This window comes from Pteropus vampyrus, unplaced genomic scaffold (genome assembly GCF_000151845.1).
Source record: "Pteropus vampyrus isolate Shadow unplaced genomic scaffold, Pvam_2.0 Scaffold138, whole genome shotgun sequence".
Classification (NCBI taxonomy): Eukaryota; Metazoa; Chordata; class Mammalia; order Chiroptera; family Pteropodidae; genus Pteropus; species Pteropus vampyrus.
Genome location: NW_011888919.1, coordinates 2,454,937 through 2,469,370, shown reverse-complemented (window position 1 = coordinate 2,469,370; position 14,434 = coordinate 2,454,937). Strand labels below are relative to the sequence as shown.

The 14,434-nt window shown below is 53.2% G+C and overlaps 1 protein-coding gene and 2 long non-coding RNA genes across 3 annotated transcripts; 2 read left to right on the top strand and 1 right to left on the bottom strand.

The window, feature by feature from the left end:
- Nucleotides 1–60: 60 nt before the first annotated feature.
- On the top strand, nt 61–911 carry LOC111744639. The gene is made up of 2 exons (XR_002782263.1): nt 61–446; nt 704–911. It is a non-coding gene; the product is annotated as an uncharacterized LOC111744639 (long non-coding RNA).
- A 738-nt stretch (nt 912–1,649) lies between these two features.
- Nucleotides 1,650–6,246, bottom strand: CADM4 (cell adhesion molecule 4). The gene is made up of 8 exons (XM_011368103.2): nt 5,982–6,246; nt 5,541–5,693; nt 5,149–5,283; nt 4,582–4,746; nt 4,361–4,451; nt 4,042–4,214; nt 3,161–3,289; nt 1,650–2,664 (listed from the first exon to the last, which is right to left on the bottom strand). Exons 1-8 carry the CDS (start codon nt 6,229–6,231, stop codon nt 2,555–2,557), a joined length of 1,206 nt encoding a protein of 401 aa, XP_011366405.1. The 5' UTR covers nt 6,232–6,246; the 3' UTR covers nt 1,650–2,554.
- Nucleotides 5,186–8,223, top strand: LOC111744638. Its single transcript, XR_002782262.1, has 2 exons — nt 5,186–5,313; nt 6,262–8,223. It is a non-coding gene; the product is annotated as an uncharacterized LOC111744638 (long non-coding RNA).
- The last annotated feature ends 6,211 nt before the right edge of the window (nt 8,224–14,434 follow it).

Below are 14,434 nucleotides of genomic sequence, written 5' to 3'. Positions count from 1 at the left end.
TTCCCTGGAGAGGCCGCACTCGGGAGCGCAGTGATTAGCATATGTGGGCCGGGGGGCGCGCCTGAGCAAAGCGCTTGCGCACAGGGACTGCGGACTAGCGCGAAGTGGGCAGCCTTGGTTTAGTCGGGATCAGTTTGTGGCCGGAGACCGGACGCAAGGGCCGGGACCCTTACCAATTTTCGCAACCTCCCACGCCCAACCAGGACATATATTTAGTGCTCTCTTATGTGTCAGGCCCCGTGTTAACAAGGCAGTATAGTTTCCGCAGTGAACAAGACATACACGGCTTCTAGACTCCTAGACTCATGGCGCCCCAAATCAAAGGAAGGAGATCCACACGGAATCAGAGCTACAACCCGGAGCGGTTAGACTTGAGATGAGTGGAGCGTGGGAAACTGTGGGGACCAGAGGAAGAGCCTGCCCTAGCCTGGAAAGGCTTCCAGGAGGTGATGATCTTTAAGCCAAGGATGAATAGAAGCCAACTGAAATGGGAGTCTTTCTGGCAGAGGGAACAGTAAGGGCAAAGGGCCTAGAGGCAAGTACCATGATTTAAGTGAGGAAGCGAAAGCAGATAGTATTCCTAGAACCCAGAATTGGGGAAGGGGTCCTATCCGGGTGATGTTAAGAGCTCAGACTTTATGCTGAGGGTATAGGAAGCATCATATCTCATATCTCATATCGTGCTCATCATATCTTGGCACAGATGTCAACCTGAGAGGTTTTCTCCGTTCTAAGATAGCACATCCAAATTTGCTTTAGAGAAGTGAGTGGAGTTGTGGATAAAGCAGGATTGGCCATGAGTAGATGATTACTGAAGCTGGGGTGAAGGATGCATGAAACTTCTTTGTCCTATTCTACTTCTGTGTGTTTGAAGTTTTCTATAATAAGTTAAAATAAAAGAGTACACCACATGCTCTTGCTCTGCATTTTATCTTAATAGCAACCTGAAATTAAGTTCTTTTTTCCTTCCTTGCTGATAGTCTGTTTTCCTCATGAAAGCTTCATGAAGGTAAACATAACGTCACCCTTTTTCACTTTAGGACTCCAGTATTTAGAACAGGATCATGTTTCTTCAGGTTAGTGCTGTCAGGAGCACCTAACATTTGCCTGTTCTATACAACATGGCATCTCTAGACCTTTGAGCAGCACTTGGCATAAAGTAAGAGGTCAATATGTTTTAAATCTAAAATTAGAATCACTCATTTAAAATTTAGATGAATGAACGAGGGGCCTGGAATGCCAAGCTAAGGAGCTCTTGACTTGATGTGCAGGTGACAGGGAGGTAGAGGTTTTGAGAAGGGCAGGGACAGGACAAGATATGAATAATTGAAAACTCCCCTGGAGGCTGATGCCCCGGGGTGGTGGGGGTAAGCCAGGGGAAGCATCCAGGCCCTGGGGAGGGTGAGGTAGCTCAGTAGCTACTGAACAGATAAGACTCTGTGACTGTTTGGCTGAAGAAGTGTCCACAAAACAACCCCAGGTTTCTTGGGAGGGTCAAAGTGCCATTGGTGAGGTAAGCACCCTCTCCTGGCCTCTGATGTCCACCAGCAACCGTCACACTCCTCTTCCTTCTCTCTCCCTTAGTTCAGTTCCCCTCCCAACATAGTGCAAGTCTAGGCAGAGGGACAGACACACAGTCACCCCAAACACGTGTTCTCTCCTCGGTTTAATGGTGGTTAGTGGGATTGCCAAACCCCTCCCTGTTCCCCTCCCGCCCCGTACAAAATGTGTTTGTTTGTTTGTTTTTTAACAAGAAAAGGGGGCAAAAGCCAGGAATGGGGGAAGGGGCACAATCTGATATTTTCATAGATTTTTGATTTTTTTTAATATATTATATATAAAACCATAGAGACCAGCGCACCCCCCTAAACTCCTTTTCCCCTCCCTGGTGGGGCCTGGAGGAGAGATGAGAAAGGCCCCCCCAGGAGTGGGTGGACAGAGAGACAAAGATGTGAGGGAAGGGGAGGGAGCCCAGGAATCTGGGGAAGGAGGATTGGAAAAAGGGGTTGGAGCTGTCTCCCTCACCACCCCCATCAAAGTTATGACACAGACACAGAATCCCTGTTTCCACACCCTCCCCGCCCCCCGCCCCCGCCCTTACCCCCACCGTGCAAACATGGCTTTGCAAAGAGGTGCCCAGAGCTCTGTGGAACTCCTACAATGGCTGGCATGGGGTCTGGGACCCCCAAAGACATCTGTGTTCCCCTTCCCTGCCCACCCCACCCTTCCCAGAATCTGATTCCCTCCCCACAAGACCTGGTTCTGCAGTCTAGGGGCCCTGGCTTTCCCCCGGTTATCTTCCCCCACCCAATCCCTACCGTCCTCCCTGGACTTGGGGGATCTGGGCCTTTGGCCCCTGCCCCCTGGGGGACCCAGACCTCTGGGACCTTGCTTCTGACCCTTGCAGAGACCCAGGCATCTGACACCCCCATCCCTGCCCAAACGTCTGAGGTGTTAGTGGTGGGGGGAGATGCCCACCATCCCAGACTCTGGTAAATGTCTTTGCAGCTGGCAGTGGGGTGGACCCCAGCCCAGGCCGGGGGTGGGGGTGGGGTCAGATGAAGAATTCTTCTTTCCTCTTGTGTCCATCGCTGCCATTGAGGAAGGCTTCTCTTGCTTCTCCCTGCTCATCCAAGCCACTGGCCTCGTGGGTCAGATAGGAGCCTGAGGGGGTGGCAGACCCCCCAGGGCCGAGGAGACATATTTGTAGACCCAGGAGTTGGACAGAAATGTACGGGAAGAGGGAGACAGACAAGACAGATATCAGACGAAGGAAGAGGGGGAAACGGAACACACAAGGAGAGGGAATCAAGTCCAGGGAATAACAAACCGGGCAGAGAGAGAGGTAAAGCAGAATTAGGAAGACTCCAAAAGTTCATGGAAAGATCAACCCTTATCGTTCTCTTGATGATATCCCCTTGCTCTGCTCCCAACGAATCCAGTAATTAGGAAGATAAATCGTTTGACTCAAACCCACGGCCTTAATTCATCTTCAACGTTTCACCCTTTTTTAGTCCTGGGCTAAAGACCTGCCTACCGGCTTTGGGAATCTTGGTCTCAGGTGCCCCCGGGTTTCGAATCCGGGCTCTAAGCCCCGCCCCTTTCCGAATCCCACAACCAACCACACCCGCGGCTGAATTCAGACACCGCCCCGACTCACCCTTCTGCCGTACGGAGCACCAGACCATGCCCACCAGCACACATATGATCAGAAACACCAGTAGCGCCAGGATGCCGCCCACAATGGCGTAGGGCACCGACGTCTGAGCCTCTACCACCGCACCGGGGTCTGCCAGAGCGACAGGACGCAGAACCGGGTCATCAGAGGACCTGCCAATCTGTTAAACCATTCTGCCCACCACATCTAAATCGCGCCCCTTAACATGCCACGCCCCTCAAATTACTGCCAAGTGGTGGACCCTTCCCATGGCATTCTTTTCCTGATGCTCCTTTTCTTTGAATAATGCGGCTTGGTACACGACCCCAGAGTCATTCTGCTAATACCCGCTCTGCCTCCTTCCTTCACCCCACCTCCCAGAGAACAAACAGTACATCCCTTTTCTTTTGACTGTTTCTTCCTCGACGGAACCTCAGGTCAAGTTCCGTCCCATCTTGTCTAAAACACAACAGGTATTTAAAATGCTGAGCTAAGGCCCAACCACTTCCAAAATTCCTGCTCCACCGTCATAAGAACTAAACATGTAACGCTTATTTTATGCTAGGGGCCGTTCCAACAGCTTTATATATTTAGCTCATATATCTTTACAACCCTATGAGATAAGTGCTATCGTTTATTTCCACTTTACAGTTGAGAAAACTAAGGCGTAAAGTTACGTGCAATAGGCTGCTGCAGAACCGGCGAATCAGAACTGATCAAATGGCCTGATCAGTCTGGCCCCAGAACTATAAGGACTTGGTGGGCTGTTGACCTCCTGGAAACACTTTGCACGGGCCCCGCCCCACCCAGGACAAAACAGAGATCCGGGAGGCCCGGCCCCTGCCGTGAGCGCGGCCCGCAAGCCCGCCGCAGCCTGCCCTCACCGTAGACCACTAGCACGTAGAGCGCCCTCGCGTGGCCGTGCTTGTTCGACGCCTCACAGGTGTAAGTGCCATTATCTGCTGATACTAGGCCTGGCAGCGTAAGCGTCTCACCCACCGCCTCGGCCCGCTCTGGCAAAGACTCATTCCCGCGGTTCCAACGGATCTGATTTGGCCTGAATGGGGGTAAAGTATAGTGAGAGTCAGGGACGCAGGTGTCAGCACCCAATTCTGACCTCAGGAATCTAGATATGCAGCATCTTCAAATAAGAGTGTCCCTGCCAGCCCTTTCCTTTGGAGATTCTTCGGCCCCAGAGCTTACCTGGGGTTCCCCGTCACAGCACACGTCAGAACCAGAGTGTCTCCCTCCCTCACCACAGCTTGGGAGGCATGGATCCGGGCCGTGGGTGAGTCTGTGGGCAGAGATGAGGTGGAAGAGTGGCCGTCAGGGTCATCATGCATGTCTAGGAACCTTCCCGGGGGCGAGCGGCTGGCGTTGGCAGCCCCCCAACCCCGCCGGCTTCCTGCCCGCCGGGCACTTACACTGCACGTCCAGCACGTACTGAGTCTGCTTGCTGTGTCCGGAGGGCAGTGCCTGGTTCTGTGCTTCGCAAATGACGATACCGCCGTCGTCCTTACGGTCCACACGAAACCGCACTGTGCTCGCCACGCTCCAGACCTTGCCATTTTCCTGGCTGCTGCTCACACCTGCCACGCCCAGGCGGGGTACCATCAGGCCTGGATTCTGGCTCCGCCCCCCCCCAGTGTCAGTCCCAAAGCAGGCTATTTGCCAAGCTGCGCCCCTAACCCACAGGCCTCGCCTCTTAGGTCCTCCGAACCACTCCCCGCCCCGAACCCAGTCCACGACCCCCATGTGCCTCTTCCCAAAGCTCCTCCCTTTTTAATTCCTACGTCCTCTCATCTATAAATGAATTCAATAGCTGCATATTGAGTGGCTGGTGTCTGCCAGAACTTGTGCGCACTTCTCCGCACTTCTCCAAGCCGCGCCCGCATACAAACCAGCATTTCCTAAGCCCCGCCTCCTTGAACCCCGCCTCCTCTCAAGTCCCGCCCCTCGAGGCCCCGCCCCCACCCTACTTCCGGTAATACCTTTCAGCTCCTTGCGGTCCCGGTACCAGCGCAGGGCAGCGACTGGGCGGGACCGCGGAACCAGGCAGCTGAGCTCCACCTCGCCGCCCTCTACCGCCTGCTCCCGGACCTCCACCACGGGATTCTCTGGGGCCACTGGCGCAGGGAGAAGCGGGGAAGAGAGAGGTGAGGGGAGGCACCGATCAAAGTGACCAGTCTGTGAGATCCTAGGGATCAAAGAGAACAAGGGTCCCCGGTGGCAAGGGTCAAACACAGAGGCCAGAGGTCAGGAAGTATTTGCTGGGGCTAGATGTCCAGGAGGTTAAAAACAGCCAGACTCAGGTATCAGGATAAGGGATAAGCAGAGGAGAAAGGAGGGGAGGGGAGGGGTCCCAGGAGGGGGAGGCAGTTACCCAGGACGGTGAGCGTGGCAATCTGGTGGTGGGTATCCTCTGTGTAGAGCTGGCAGAAGTAGCCCCCCTCGTCTTCCAGGCGGGCATCTGAGAGCCGGATCCGCACCCGGCGTGGGGAGAACTCCTCAAGCTGGAAACGCTCGTCCTTCAGGGCTAGAGACAGTGAATCGGAAGGAGTGAACTTGGGGAATCCCAGCCTCAGGAGTCCCACCCTTCCTCCGGGAGCTTAGAATCCAGTCTTCTGCCTCTTTTCTCCAACCATACTTATGTGTCTAAGGTGCCAACCTCGTTGCTCCTTTGGGGACGCAGAATGATTCAGGCATTCCCGCTCACAGGACCAGGAGTCCAGACCCCCAGCTCCATGCTACTTGAGGCCCCAGGAATCTAGGCCCCCAGCCCTCTCTTCCCACAAGACTCAGGATTGTGGACCCCAGCACTCACCGCGGGTGCCATTGAAGAAGAGGGTCTGCCGGGCTGGGTTCTGAATGACAACTATGGAGCCATCGTACTGGTGCAGACGGCAGGTTATCTCAGCCACGCCACCCTCAGCCACTGTCACATTCTCTGTCTGTACTTCCTGTCCTGCCCCTGGACCAGTAGACAGAGAGACAGGGTAGGAGACTCTTCGAGGGCTGCAAGTCGATTTTTTTCCCTCTCTTCCTCTCCCACTCAGACCTCCAACCCCTCTCATTCAGTTCATCACACCCAACCTTTCCCGCAGGCTGGGGTCCAGGAGATGGACTCTAATGGGGCAACGCAGGGCACACTGGGAACTCGGAGCAAAGGGAGACCAAGACGGCCTAGGGAGATGGATGATCAGAGAAGGTTCTGGAAGAAAGCTTCATTGGATTCAGATCTTGAGTAAATAGGAATTCACCAGGTATGGGAAACTGCTCTGTGTTCACCAAACCCCATCTTTCACACCTGGGCACATGTTGTAGCTTGTCTGCATGGATAGCCTCAGGAGTCTTCCCATCCCTGTACATGACCTTGGTAAGGTGATTTTGCTGCCCCCTCTATTAAGAAGCCACTCTGTCCTTTGACTCTGGGAAGGACTTGTGACTCTTTGATGAATAGAATTTGCTAGAAGCGATATTGGATGAGTTCTGGAGCCTAGGCCTCAAGGAACCTTGCTTCCCTGAGACTTATCAGGTGAAGACGCACAGACTAGTTTCCTTGAGGACGAAGGACCACATGGAGAGAGAAGCCCAGCCAGCCTCCAGCACCAATCGCCAGCCATGTGAGTGAGGCCATCCTGGACCATCCAGCCCCAGTGAGACCACTAGGTGAATGCAGCCACATGAGTGACCCCGGTTGGGACCAAGAGAAGAACTGTCCAAGTGATCCAGTCCAAACTGCTGACCCCCAGAGTCATGAGCAAATAACATGATTGTTTAAAGCCACTGAGTCTGGGTGGTCTGTTAACACCACTAATTTGGGTACAACAGTACCAGTTAGTACTACACCCAATTAGGCTACTTTTCCCAGGACCCTTGTACTTAAGTGAGGTCAAGTGATCGAATTCTGGTCAATGGGATGTAGGTGGAAGAGAGAAACACTTCTTCCAGCCTGGCTCATCACACTCACATCCTTCTTGCTGGCTGAATGAAGAGGACTACAGGGAGCCTAGAGTAGAACCGGATCACAAGCTGGAAGGAGTCCAGGGGCCTGACTCACTGCCCCCTGTGACTTGCCTGCCCAGGACTGTAATGTGAGCCAGAACTACACTTTTCTGTTAAGCCTTTGAGATTTCATGGCTGTTTGTTACAGCAGTTAACCTACCCTGATTAATCCATCAGAAGAACAAGATAGGCGATCAGTAAGGGGGTGTTTCCAGCAGAGGAAATAGCCTAGAATAAAGCTCGAAGCTGAGATTAATCATCATCGGCATCACCAGCATCATCGTCACTGTCATCTTCAAAATATCAATCACCACAATAGCTGTTCATTAGGCACTTGTTTGTGCCAGGCTCTGTGCTCAGGACATTACCTATATAATTTCCATGTAATCATCACAATATCCAAATAAGGTAGACGCTATTATCAATCCTCAATTTTTTTAACAATTCCCATTTCATAGGTGAGAAAATTTATCCAGAGAGAGAAAACGACTTCCCCAAGGTCACAGCCTGAGAGTCGTAGAGCGAGGATCTGCATCCGAATCTCTCTGATTCTGTATCCTGTGTCTACATTCACTCGTGGCTATCTGGGTGCAAAGCGTTCAGCATTGGTGAGGGGTTGTGGGATGTGCTAGTTGAGGGCCTCAGATGCCAAGCTAGGAGATTAGCTTTTATTCTGAAAGCCAGTGGAGGTTTTGAAGCACAAAAAAGCCATGATCAATCAGATCTGGTTATTTACCTTTAAATATTGGATAACTATTACTCGATGTCTCTTACAGTCTGTCTCATTCATTCATTCGAGTATTTCTTGAACAGTGGGTAGGTTTTCTGGGGCTGGGTGCCCAGAGATGAGTCAGATGAGATCCCTGTCCTGGAAGGCCTTCATGATTTATGGGCAAAATCACTGTAATATCCCATCCAAAGTGTTACGTTTTCTGTAAGAAGGATGGGTAACCTGGGGCTGAGGGGTGGAAAAGATTAATTCTGGGGGATGGAGGCAGAGACAGCTCGCTTCCTACCCCAATGTCCATGCTTCCCTTTCTCCTTAGCAAAAAAAAAAAAAAAAAAAAACGCTGATTGTATTTTATGCTTGCCCTATGTCTAGCAGAATAAGTTGCCCTATTTCCTAGACTTTCTTACAGCTAAGTGAGGCCATGTGATAAAGTTTTGTCTAATTGGATATAAGAAAAAATGTCATGTGGTAATTTGGGGAGGGTTTCCTAAAAAGGGAGAACAAGTCTCTGGTCCACCAAGTCACTTTTGTGCTGCCTGGAACTGGGATGTGATGCCTGGAGTTCTGGCAGCCGTGTTGGACCACAAGGACAAGGGCAGTAGGGATGGCGGACCCAAGAACTGGAAGCTGCCTGGGTCTCTGCTAATGATGCGGAGCTGTCATAAAAGCCCTGGATGCATACTTCTGGACTTCTCTCATGTTTGAGTATAACTCTGTTTTTAAACCACGATTAGGGGTTTATCTAGCACCTCCCAGAATGTCAATCTTTGCCCCAAACATTTTCCTTTCCATGTTTTCTCAATCTCAGTAAATGTCACAACCATCCGTCCAGTTGGTCAGGCCAAAAACCTAGAAGTTATCCAAGTTCTCACAGTTTCCCTCACTTCTAACTTCCATTCCATTGGCCAGATGGATTTTCCCAAATGGTAAATCAGCCAGATGGATTTTCCAGAAAGGGAAATCAGATCAAATCACCTCTCTGCTGAAAGCCCTCCAAAGGCTGCCCATGACACTTAGAATAAAATCTATACTCTTCCCCTGGGCCTTCCAGGTGCTACGCGGCCTGACCCCTCTCTGGCTGCAGGCACCCTCACTTCACTCCAGCCTCGCTGGCCTTGACGTCTCTTGAACACGTTGAGCTCGTTCCCACTTCAGGAACTTTGCACTTGCTCTTCCCTCTGCCTGGAACATCTTTCCCCCTCGATCATCCCAGGACTGCCTCCGGTCTCTGCTCATACCAACCGACATCTTCTAGGAGCGACTTTCTCTCACTCCCCGGCCCTTTGCCTCCAAAACACTTTCCATTTCATCACCATTGTTTTATTTCCTCTATGGAAATTTCATTGAAATTCTGTTATTAATTTGCTCACTTCTTTATTGTCTGTCCCCCATCACTAGAATATACACCCCATGAAGCAGGAATATAAGCTGCTGGGCTTACTGCTATACCCCGGTGCCTATAAATGTGCCTGGCACTTGATAAACGTCTGGGAGATTGACGAATGAATGGCATGTGTCAGGCCGGATCTCATTTCAGCCTCACAATGACTTCGTGCCATCGCTATTCTTATCTTAGACACCTGGGTGGATCCCAGCTAAACCACTTGCCATCTGTGTGACCTTGGGCAAGTAGCCTAAACTTTTCTGAGCCCCAGATGCCCTGCCTGTAGAATGGGGACGATGCCTCATAGGAGTTCAAGACTCCAGCCCCCTCTTCCCTCAGACCAGGAGCTCAGGGAGCCCTCTCTGCAAAGCTGCCATTATTATAACCTCCAGGAGCTTGTCCATGCACATGAAAACTGAACTAACTGCTCATTCAGGCACTTTAAAAAAACATCGTGAAGGCTATCCACGGATCCTGGACCTCAGGGCTAGCCCAGTGCTAGCCCCCCATTTTACAGATGTGGAGAATGAGGCTCAGGGGTCCCAAGAAAGTCAGTGGTAGGAACTCGACATCTCCAAAGAGCCATCAGGACCTCTGGATCTGCCCCCACCAAATTTATCTCCTGCCCTCTGCTTGAGGGTGCATATGGGGTGAGGGTGGGGGGCTTTTGTCTTATTTCCTCCCCCTCCTGAGGAGTCAGTAACCAACAGTGTCTGTGCCTGGAATATTAATGTCCCAGGAGCTTTTGTTTCGGGGTTGGGGGGTGGTGAGGCTGGACTTTCTGGTCAGAGAGGGGTTGAGCTTTTGGGACCAGGGCACTGGCCCTTTAAACTGTGTTGACAGCCTGGAATCGTCATGGGGATGGTGCCTGGAAAAAGGGACAGGAGAAGGTTTGGGAAAGAGTAGCTGAGCAGGTGATATGTAGAGACCCAGAATCCAGCCCCGACTGCCTCCTCTCCCAGAATCCAGGCATCCAGGCTCCTAGCGCCCTCCTTCATCAGGACCCAGGCATCTGGGTTCTTAGCATCCTCTTCCCTCAGACCCAAAAGTCCCCAGCCCCCAGGCTCTCCCCCCTCAAACCCAGGACTCTGGGCCTTCAGCCCCCTCCTCTTTCAGGACCCAGGAGCCAGGGGTCCAGAGTACACAGCTGGTGGATGTTTCCACGGAGACTAAGCGGGGTGGGGGAGCACTTCCTGGGTCCTGAGTCAGCGAATACCCAAGGGAGTCTCAAGGTCATGGTTCCGAGAAGGTCACAGCCACCCCCTCTGGGGCTCGTGGCATCATGCCTCCGGCCCCCACTTCCTCCCCTAGAGAGGTGGTACATCCCTGCGTTCTGACTGAACCCCCCCTCAGCCCCCCATCAATGGCGGAGTCCGAACATCCTTGCACAAAGCATCAATTCTTCCCCAGCTCAGCCTTGTGAAGGCGCCTGTATTCAGGACCTAGGCGTCAGGGTCCTAGCCCCTCCTCCCTCAGAACCTGAAGTAAGACCCCCAGCCCCTTCCTCTCTCAGGACTCAGGAGTCTGTATCCCCACCTCTCCCTCGAGACCTAGGAATATGGATCTCCAGCTGCCTCCTCCCTCAGACCCAGGAGTCCAGGCCCCCAGCCCCTCTTCCCCCAGACCCAGGAGTCCAGGCCCCCAGCCCACTCCTCCCTCAGACCCAGGCGTCCGGGCCCCCCAGTCCCATCCTCCCTCAGACCCAGGCGTCCGGGCTCCCAGCCCCTTGCTCTCCTGGAAATTTTTGACTCCAGGTCCACAATCCTCAACCCCAAAACCACAGTCCTGCCTTCCCCTAGCCCTCTGCCCCTCTCCTATCTGAGACCAAGCATCAGGTGGGGGCATAGGGGTGAGTCAGCAGCCTCACACACAAAGTCTCTCCTGTGGCCCCCACGTTCCTGGGATATTCGGAACTCCATGGATTCCGGGCCTCAGGCCCAGCCAGGGGGTGGGGGAGTCCTCTGGAGGTTCCCCTGGGTGTGGGGTCAGGGGAGGAATTCCTGCTCCGGGAAGGGTGCGAGCCAGCACTGAGCGCTCACTGTCCCGGCCTCCACCCCCAGTCACCCCCTCCATTCACCCCCTCCCAGAAGAGCCCAGGCTCTGTTGCTGCCCTCTCGCCCCACCGGCTGCCTGCAGAGGAGACTTGGTGCCTGGTTCCCAGAGGACCTAGGAGCCTGGGGTCTGCACGGGCAGGAACCAGTGGGTGCTTGGGTCTTGGTGCCACAGGCCATTGGGCGCTGGCGAGTCTGACTGTCTCCAAGTCCCCCCCGCCCCACCCAGAGAGAGAAAGCTGCCTTTGTGTTTCCTAAGACGGGGACAGGCCAGGCTCGCACGACATTAACCCACCCAGGCCCCAGCCCTGCTGGGTCTAAGGTCTTGGAATCCACTGCAGAATCTGACCCCAGCCCTGGGGACTCAGGCCTCCGGCTCATGGGTGGGTGGGGGTCAGAGAGAGAAACCTCCCAAGACCTGCACCCTGGGGTTACGCACATTGCGGGGAAGGCCCCCTGTTCTCAGAGTGGCTGGTCATAACTTTAGCAGGAAAAAGTGAGTCACTTGGGAGCAAAACATTATTTGAGATCAACAAGCTTCCCCTCCACAAAGCCCCCAACTCTAACAGCCTCTCTCTCTTTCCTTTGTATCTGAATATCCGTTTCCCCAGCCCCTTTCCATTCCATCCGATTCCTGGCCTGTGCATTTCTGTGTCTGCCTCCAAGCAGCCCATCCCTCTCCTTCTCACTTCCTCCCGCCTGCCCACCCTGGACCCACTTCTTTCTTTTGGCATAAATCGTATCATCTTCTGCTATTCGTGGCGGATGACTGAGCCAGGAAAGACAGAATGTTTTTGAAAGGACATAAGTGGACGCCATCTCCCATCTCCACTCCTGCTGGCTGGGCAAGGTGAGAGAGAAAGGAAGGTTACTGAGAGGGAAATGTGAGGACCATAGACAACCCCTGAAATTTGGCGGCCAGGGCCTTTCAGAAATGCCCAATGAAAAGGAATGCAGGCAGCACCCTCGGAGATCCGGCTCCCTTGCCCCACGCTTTGCAGAAAGGGAGAGTGAGGCTCAGAGAGGGACGGGCTGACACAAAATCACACCAGAGAGCCCTGGTTCCTTGGCTCCCAGACCAGAATGCGTCCCATGATACCAGCTCTCTCCTGACCTGTAAAGCCCCATACTTGCTCCATTTCATTTAGAAAAAGTTTACAGACGGAATTAGGATGCCAGGAAGCAGTGACTCGAAACAAGGGACAAACCTGTCAAGCTACCTCCCAGAAGTGCTGGAGGAAAGATTCTTGCACTGGGTAGGTGGTCATCTTAGGCTATCTTCTGATTCTGACACTGCAATGTCCCACAATTCTAAGCTGTCAAGATTCTAGATGGCAGAGGTGTCAAGATTCAGGACATCCAAGAGGCCAAGATTTCAGAATTTTAAAGTCGTCACAGGCTAGAGTACTAACGGCATCGAGGTTCTAAAATTTTAAAGGTGTCAAGATTCTTAAGACGTTGGGCTTCTAGAATCCTAAAGATGTCAACGTTCCAAAATGTCCTCACGTTCTCTGTTTACGGGGATCGTTGGCTCTAGAATTCTATGAGGCTGCTTTTCAGGGCCTACAAGATGAAGAAAGGAACATAAAATTGGACAGAAACGTAGCTGAGGTACCAAGGCGCTCTTCTGGAAAGTGGCGTGTCTGTCGCAAAGAAAGGCAGTAATGAAGCGTGCTCTGGAGCAACGGCAGAAGACTACGGAATAAAGCAAGGTGGAGGGTAAAAGGTCAGCTCTGCCGCTCACCTTGTCCCAAGGAGACGGGGGCTCTGTCTCAGACCCTGAGGTGCAGAAGGATCGACAGCACCCTACTTGCCAGAAACCTTTTCAGGGGTTCACGCTAGAGTTCCTATTCTTTCAGATCGCTGAGTTCAACACCCTCACTTTACGGAGAGTGAAACTAAGCCCCAGAGAGAGGACGACTTGCAATCAGCTGCTGTGGCAAATGGCAAGAGCCAGGATTTACACCCAGGCCCCCATCCCTGTGCCATCTGCTTACACTCCTCTTGGAATCTACAGGACATACAACCCTCCCACTTCTGCCTGGCACCCCAATCCTCCGTTCTTCTCGAGAGTGGCTTTATCCACCAGGAAGGGGGTGACCTGTGGCAGGTTTGAGGCACACACAGTGTAAGAGTGCGAGTGTGTGGGTGACATTTCCTGACCTTGTCCCCAATCTCAGGGTCACCCAATCGTAGAGGTCTCCAGCTTCTGACAGTGCGTGATGATGGTATATGGATGGCTCCCTGGCTGTTCTGTAGGGGGGGCTGGTAAGTCATGGCCTGAGTGTGTGAATGGGTGGGGAGGGACAGCGTTTGGGAGGCATCTGCTGAATCCACGTGTGTGCCCACATGCGAGGTTTGCCAAACAGTACCCCCCACCACACACACACACACACACACACATTCCCCTCTGGGGCCCTTTAGAATGCCCTGGCTGACTCAATTCCTGTCCAGGGACACACAGGGATAGAGAGGTAAAGGAATGTAGGAGGGAGATGGGGATCCCAGGATGGAGACGGTAAGGGCAGAGAGGGAAGGTACGGAGATCGGGGACAGGAGACAGTGGGACCGAAAGAGGTGATCGGGGGCAAATGAGAGAGATGGGTGACAGAGGGGAGTAGAGAAACAGGGGTGACAGAAGGATGGGGACAGAGAAACAAGGGAATGGGACGGATGGGGGAAAGAGAAAGAGACAGAGGAAAGAGAAAGAGAAATGAGGGTGACAACAAGATAGGGCAGAGAGAGAGGGCAGAAATACAGAGGGACAGAGAAAGGGGAATAGAGAGAGGATGATGGGGGACAGTAACCCACTGCAAAGGTACGGAGACCAGGGGACAGAGGTGGGGGACAAAGACAGGACAGAGAGGTGGGGGACAGGGAGGCAAGGAGAAAGAGGGACAGACAGAGGGAGGGCAGGACTTCGAGATTGAGGGACAGAGGACACGGATAGGGGGACAAGGAGAGAGACTGAGGGACTCAGAGACAGGCAGACAGAGGGATGCAGAAAGCGGACAGAAGGACAGTGGGACGGGCCGGGAGAAGGCGGGCTAGAGGGGTGGGGGGGTCTCGGGCCCTTTGTCCCCGCCGGGATCGGGGCCTGTGCGGGG

What these genes read in the sequence shown, in the direction of transcription:
- CADM4 (XM_011368103.2), bottom strand. Translation starts at nt 6,231, where the DNA reads ATGAGAGGGGTTGGAGGTCTGAGTGGGAGAGGAAGAGAGGGAAAAAAA. An exon ending in GGACCGCAAGGAGCTGAAAG is followed by an intron (nt 4,747 to 5,148) that starts GTATTACCGGAA and finishes TGGGCGTGGCAG; the next exon opens with GTGTGAGCAGCAGCCAGGAA. An exon ending in GTGCTCCGTACGGCAGAAGG is followed by an intron (nt 2,665 to 3,160) that starts GTGAGTCGGGGC and finishes CCACCCCCTCAG; the next exon opens with GCTCCTATCTGACCCACGAG.